Source organism: Olea europaea, unplaced genomic scaffold (assembly GCF_002742605.1).
Source record: "Olea europaea var. sylvestris unplaced genomic scaffold, O_europaea_v1 scaffold1558, whole genome shotgun sequence".
NCBI classification, from domain to species: Eukaryota; Viridiplantae; Streptophyta; class Magnoliopsida; order Lamiales; family Oleaceae; genus Olea; species Olea europaea.
The window spans coordinates 91,432-98,770 of NW_019233181.1; the positions used below are offsets into that span (position 1 = coordinate 91,432).

Sequence of the window (7,339 nt, forward strand, 5' to 3'; positions counted from 1 at the left end):
GGGGCTAATTTAAGCCATTTATATAGGCTTCAACAAATTTAGAAACATAAGATTCTTGAAATAAGGTGTGTTGTTGCTTACATTTAGAAACAGGGTGGTAGATGGAAGCAATCCATTGCTTTTTCAAAGAAAGATAACATTTACAAAGATGCAATGAAGACTGCATGGAATGATAAATACTGATTGGGGGTTCGCATGGAAGAACATTTTCGTAAAACGTTAATGTATAATCTTTTCGTTGGTTAAATTTCTATCAGTGTGATACTTGGGAATTGTGTCAGAGTATTATGAACATTTTTATACTAAAGTTGAATCTAAATCTAAGGCCCATAGGTACTCTTTGAATTTTTTTTTATCTCGTCTATGGAAAAATATTGGCAATATTATCCATGTTGTTGAAGCTAGGCTACTGTTTCTTAGTTTTAATGTCGTAATGCAGTAAATCAATATCTTTACACACTTCGGAGTTCATGGTCGATGCATGTTTTTTGCAAATCATAGTTGTTTGATAAGGGTACTTTGATTTGCACATCTTTATAAGTTGTACATTTGATAGGTGAGAAGCTATTGTGTTAACTTGGAGTCTAGTTGAACACAAACCTGAAGTTTAGTGTCACTAATGCATCTCACTATTAATTGTATTTACGCAATTTATAAGTTTCTCGTTTCTCACATTCATTGGATTGTTGGATTAAAAGAACACAAAATTTCTGAATTTCGATGGCCAACTTTTAATTATGATTTGTTTCGATATCAAAAATACCTGAGGCCCATGCTATAATTAAGATACAAAGATACTAATAAAAATTGATTACAAACAACTACATGACTTTTAACTAAAAATGGTACACATGATTTAAGATATACAATTTTCATAAATAATGGACAAAATTTAGGTGATAAAGGTACACTTAGACATTAAACCACCACAGCAATTGTCTTTCAAATTTTGTTTGAGTTGTAACTTGGTGGTAGGGTACTAAATAGCATGGCATAATATTCATTATGACTCACCACTTTTTGATTTCATAAGCTTTGTGACACTTCATACTACTCACATACACAAAGAGTTTCACACATTGCATTGCATTGGAATAAGAGGTTCGTCCACATGAAGCAACGAACCATTCAACCTAATTGAGCCTCTACCAACACCCAGTTTGTCCCCTTTATGTCCCATCATAATTTTATCGGACGATGAGGAAGTCAACCCTTAGAATGGTAGAAGAGCAATTTCCGCTCCTCCTTTTTCCAACCTGGACGAAGTGTCAAATAAAGCATCACAGTCACCGAACAGGGTGCTCAATGAGGTGTTCGAGATCATGGTTCCGTACGAACCCGCATCCGACGATGACGAGTGGTTGGCTAATGTCCACCTCCTAAGATAATTGTCATAAGTTTGGATGATTATGATGAAGACAATGGGAGGAAGGTTCAAACGTCGACAACGAACGAGGTGTGCAATAATTGCATATGGTTGTGTACTAAGTTATGTGTAGTTTTTTTATTTTTGTTAGGGATGAATTTGGCAAAGTCTTTATCAAACATTCAGCAGTATCATGTCCCTTGTGCATCATATATGTAGTTAAAGTTTGTACTCCGGACCAACTATTGAGAACGATAGAAACAATCTGTCTAGAACGACGCATGAACTGTCGGGATGTTATGCAATATTTTTCTATGGATCTGTATTTTGCGTATGAACTTAAACATGTCTTCTCTTGTCTACAAACAATAATATCATGATAATGATAATGTAAGTTCAAAATAATAATGCAAGTTGAGAATGTGTTGGGAAAACACCATAGTACTTTATGTATCGTTTGTTTGGAGAAGTGAAATTTTCTAATTTGCAATCATCTGTCAAGAATGATAGAAACCAACTGTCGGGACCAACAATTTAACTATCATGATGTTGTACAGTACATCGACATACAAATCCGTAATTTTTTTACGAACAAAAGAAGCAATAACGTCTACAAACGATAATCAAAAGAAAATAATAATATAGCTTCATAATGTACAACATCATGTAGAACATTTAATATACAATTTCAACCACTTTTAGACATCAAGCCTGTTTATGCGAGTTGTATTATAGTGGGGTTCGAACATGTGGTCCGGCAATATTCGTTGACACAAAAATAGAAGTGGTTTTGTCCCCTTTCTATTTGTATTCGTCGTCCATATGAACTAACTTTTCCCTATACGACACGATAAATCTCAAATAATTATTCATACCTAAAATGTTGGGATTGCAATTGTAAAAATTCTGCACAATCCATATGTCGACGTTTAATATCATCAAAGTGGAACTTTCAAATATTTAAATCCATGTAATAGCAAAAGATTAAATCAAGGGTTTCAACAGTTTTCAAGTGTCAAATTCGATAGTTAAATTGTCTATTCCGACAATTTATAAATGTCAAGTTCAACAATTGAGATGTCTAACCCAATGGTTACGAAAATACAATTCGATAGTTGAACTGTCGGAACTGCCAAGAAGCTTGAAAACATTTATTTCATTCTGTGGAAGAAATTATTGAAAACATTAATGGTTATAATCAATTCTCAACTACAACATCACAATATCTTCCCCAAAATAAATAAGGAATAACTAAATGTTTCATTAAATATGGAATCCTTCATATTTTGTAAAGGATATTGGCATCTTTACCCTTTGAAAATATTTCAAAAACCAAACAAATCAATGAATAAGAGTTTCAAGAATTTCAAATAAATGTGACCATGTTGTTTTTAACATTTAAAAATAGTAAGCTATAAGATCAAAATGTAAACAATTTATAATGGCTAACCTCTCAAAATGGATGATGAAAACAATAATAACGCCTTCTTGATGATGGAATGAAAAAGATGGGTAAGAAAGTTAGGGTTTCTTAATGGTAAGAAGTTATGTGCTTGTTTTAACTTTTTCAAATTCCTTTTTTTTTTTTAATAAAATTCATAACCCAATATTATAATCATATCTCCCATGTTTGTAATATACAAAACAAATTATCACATCACAACATTAATAACATTCAAATCAAGCATTAAAATGCTCCTAAAAAGATATCACTAAGGGTAACATGGACATTTTACACCAAAAAGTGACATTTTTGACACTTTAGTGAAAATGAAAAAATTTTGTGAATTTTCGAAATTTATGAAAATTCCCTATTTAAATTTATGAAAATATAATACAAAAGACCGAGTTTTTTAGATGTTCCATTTCTTACTTTCACTGTCCAATTAATACCAGTAATCTCACTCTTTTTTTCTTGTTTTCAATTAAAAGGTTTATCATGCCTATTTGTATTTGTTTGATTTTCACCCTATTTATAAGTTTTCTAAATGACGTATAGTCACCAGTATGGAGCGGAACAGATGTATCCAAAATGCTGGTGGAATACTACAAAAATAAAATGGATATTTTTCATTAATCTTCAATTTATGTTTACATAATAAACTATTGAGGACACATCCTTTTTATTCAATACATAATTAATGACAGGCCATTCTTTATAGTTTGCATTATCATGGTTACATTGGCAGGATACTTTGTTCATTCCTGAAGAAATTAGTTGGATCCACCTTCTTCTTCACATTAACCAATCTTCTGAAATTATTCTTGAAATACTTAAATCCCCAAACACTTGCTTGTCTGTAGCTCGTATTCCCTTTAATATTGTTCATTCCAATATCCAAATCCCGATAATTGAGATATGCTGCTCTCGGAGATTTTGACACAAAACGAGCCATAAAACTGTAAAGCCTTCGGATCCAGTTTATATGCCTTGGGGATTCTGCACTCTCTGCCCAGCCAACTGCATAGTGAATCATGAATATGTTGCCAGATCGATGTGGGAAAGGAATTTCTGATTCTGAGAAATCATTAATTCTCCCTCCATACGGACTGAATTGCAATTCAACCCTATTTTCATCTTCGTCCTCGAGAAATTTCCATATGCTTTTAAGACCGTGTTCTGGAATTGGTTGCGTCACGTAGTCAGACTTTCCTTTGGAATATGCCGTGGAAACTTGAGTTCTACTCAGCAAAACGTCCAGTGATTCACCCTGGAGACCTGCAAAAAAGAGTGTGGATTCTATCCATGGCATTTCAGTGCAATCTTCTTTCACCAAACCCAATTCTGGGAATTTCTGTTGCATTATTGGGAGAAGATCATCAACTCGACCTAGGTACAAAGAAGTGAAGAATGCTCCTATTGTCCTCTTTCCATTTGAAGAGTTGAAGCTTCTTAGGAAGAGTCTTAACAAAAGATTATCATCAATCTTGTCAGCAACATATTGCCATCTGTGTACTAGCTGTGTTGCATTTTGTTCTAACGTTCTTGTAACATTAAAAAATGTCACAGTTTCTGGAATTACAATTAATTTCACCTTAAATGCAACTACAATTCCAAAACTGGTACCTCCACCTCCTCTAATGGCCCAAAAGAGATCTTCTCCCATGGATTCTCGGTCAAGAATTTTGCCATTAGCATCAATAAGTTTGGCATCAATGATGTGATCTGCCGCAATACCATGTTTACGGGACATCATGCCATATCCTCCGCCACTGAAGTGCCCTCCAACACCTACAGTCGGGCAAACACCGGCTGTGAATGCCAAAGTCTTGCTGTGCTGAGAGATCGTATAATAAAGTTCACCAAGTGTTGCACCTGTTTGAACCCATGCAGTGTTTTTTTTTGTGTCAATGGATATTGATCGTAGGTTTCTCATATCCACTATAAAAAATGGAGTTTGAGATATGTATGAAAGTCCTTCGTAGTCATGTCCACCACTTCGGACTTTTAGCTGAATCCCATGTTTCTTAGAGCAATAAATTGCTGCCTGAATTTGGGATGCATAATACGGTGTAATGATTATAACAGGTTTCTGGCCAGAGTTTGATGCCGCTCGTAGGTTCCATATTGTAGATTGGAAAATAGATAAATATGATGCATTTTTGGGTGTGTGAATTGAATCAGAATCTGAGTTGAAACTTTGAAACTGGAGGGTGAGGCATTCAAGGAAATCATTTTTGTTATGAGCCAAAGAAGCTCCTGAAATAGAAATGAATGCCAAAAGAAAAAGTGAGAGTATACCAGCTAGAATCTGCATACTTTGTTTTGTTTTTATATTTTCATTCTGATTGGTTGCATGTATTTATAGATGTTCATAGTGACATTCCTAAATGACTGGAAATGAGCTTTGAGTTTATGTCGGAAGAAAATTCAGACTTCAATGGTGAGATTTCACATGGTAAGATTAATTGAACCACGCAAAAAGAAATTTACAAATGTTTCACAGCTTCCTCAAAGAAAATCTGGTCAAAATTTTTGTTTTTTATATGATTTTCTTTACACGAATTTTGGTGCTGAAAAACGTGTAACAGTAAATTTGTTAAAAGTATTATTTGAGGTACAAGTTTTTTAGATAATTATAAGGTCAAATTTTGTATTCGTAAAGGATAATGCGTAAAGTAAATCAAGATTTTTCTTGGCACTTCAACACTTATCCCTAATATGGTGATGCTTTAAGGTTCTAACAAGGGATGCAAGAAAATAATTTTTGTCATACATTTGAAGTAGCTGAAAAAATATATGAGGAATTGGCAAAAGAAATAAACGCAGATGGCAGCCTTCAACGTCCCCGCTAACCTTTCTATTGTTGCAAACTTCTTCTATTGTAGTTAACCTATTCTTATATACTGATTTAGATGATTATCCCCTGATTGTCCCTCACTAAGTGATTATGCAGTATATAGTTGTTCGTTGAAATTCCGCCAATCTTATGGAATCATTGACAAGTTTGAATATCCATATCCCAAATTTGAATATCTATAAATGCATTAAATTACATGATTACATTTTTAATTTCACAAAGCACAAACAATTATCCTTGACATCTATAAGGCCTTATGTTGATTATTATGATGTGCTAAACCTATAGGGTTTGACTTTTATTATTCGAGGAAAATATTCATTTACTAGTGATTTTCTTTTGCATGTCCCTTCAAAAAATTAGAGTCTTGAGTTTGCTCACAAGGCGTTATTGACACATTTTATACATGAATCTCTCATATTTTGCACTTCATATAAGTTTAAAATGAATTGTGTGACAAAATTTTATTATGCATAGATTATACTGGTATAAATGATCAAATGCCTATTCGTGTTATCACGTGAATTGTATTTTCAGGCAATAAAATGCCAAAATAAAAGGCAAGAGTATACCAGCTGGAATCTGATTGGTTGCTTGTGTTTATGGATGTTCATAGTGACTTTTGTAAATGACTGCTGAAATGAATTTAGAATTTATTACGTCTCGGTTATATGAGAAGAAAATTCAAACTTTAATTGTGAAGCTTTCACATGGAGATTAATTGAACCACGCATGAAGAAATTTATGAACGTTTCACTGCTTCCTAAAAGAAAATCTGGCCTAAATGTTGGCCTAAAAGATAAACATGCAAACAGTAAATTTTCAAGCTATTATTTGTGGTTCAAGTTTGTCAAATAATTAGTAAGTCAATATAATATTTTTTATTTTCGCAAAGCTTAACGTGTAGCACTTCAACTATAATGCCTAACATGGTGAGAAGGTTTGGTTTGGGCACTTCAACTATAATGCACTTCAAAGGTTTGGGCACAAGAAAAAAAAAATTGTCAAGCATTTGAAGCAGCTGAAAAATATAAGAAGAAATGCCAAACAGAGATGGCAACCTTCAGAGTCCCCATTATCCTTTCTATAGTTGCAAATTCTTGAATTGTCGTTAACCAACGTTTATACATTGACCCTCACTAAGTTATTCGTTGCTGACATCACAAAGTAAAAATTTGTTTATTGCTTCTGCAATTTCGTGTTGTTTACTGAAAATATATTTGCAAAAATGAGATATGGAATTAATTTCACCCCACTTGAAATATGGAATCAATTTCGTGTTTATATATCCAATTTCAAATCTCAGATTTTTTCCTTGCCTTTTATATCCAATTTCAAACCTCAAATCTTCAAGCATTTTATGTTTATTGCATAGTAACTCTTACTTACTTTCTTCTTTGTCCCCCTGCCCCCCAAAGTAGGCTAAAATGTGATCCAATTGCTTTCTACGAAGAGTTTGAAATCGAAAGGAATATAAAATCTTTCTACTGGAGTTAGTATGGTATACCAATTTGTTTATTGCTTCTGCGATTCTTGTTATTTTGATCGCGAAGGGACAACTGATTCGTTTGTTTACATTTTGATCCCCATTTTCTGATTTTTCATCCGACTCCAATCCTTATTAATTGCAATTTAAGTTCTCCATCTTCCAGTGTGGGCCACTTTGGTGCCC

The 7,339-nt window shown here is 33.5% G+C and overlaps 1 protein-coding gene across 1 annotated transcript; it reads right to left on the reverse strand.

Annotated features, from left to right (window-relative positions):
* Positions 1–3,502: 3,502 nt before the first annotated feature.
* Positions 3,503–5,124, reverse strand: LOC111376732 (berberine bridge enzyme-like 18). Its single transcript, XM_022999713.1, has one exon. The coding sequence runs from the start codon at positions 5,122–5,124 to the stop codon at positions 3,544–3,546; it is 1,581 nt and encodes a 526-aa protein (XP_022855481.1). The 3' UTR covers positions 3,503–3,543.
* Positions 5,125–7,339: the final 2,215 nt, after the last annotated feature.

Excerpts from the sequence above, each read along its gene's own strand:
- LOC111376732 (XM_022999713.1), bottom strand. The coding sequence starts at position 5,124 with ATGCAGATTCTAGCTGGTATACTCTCACTTTTTCTTTTGGCATTCATT.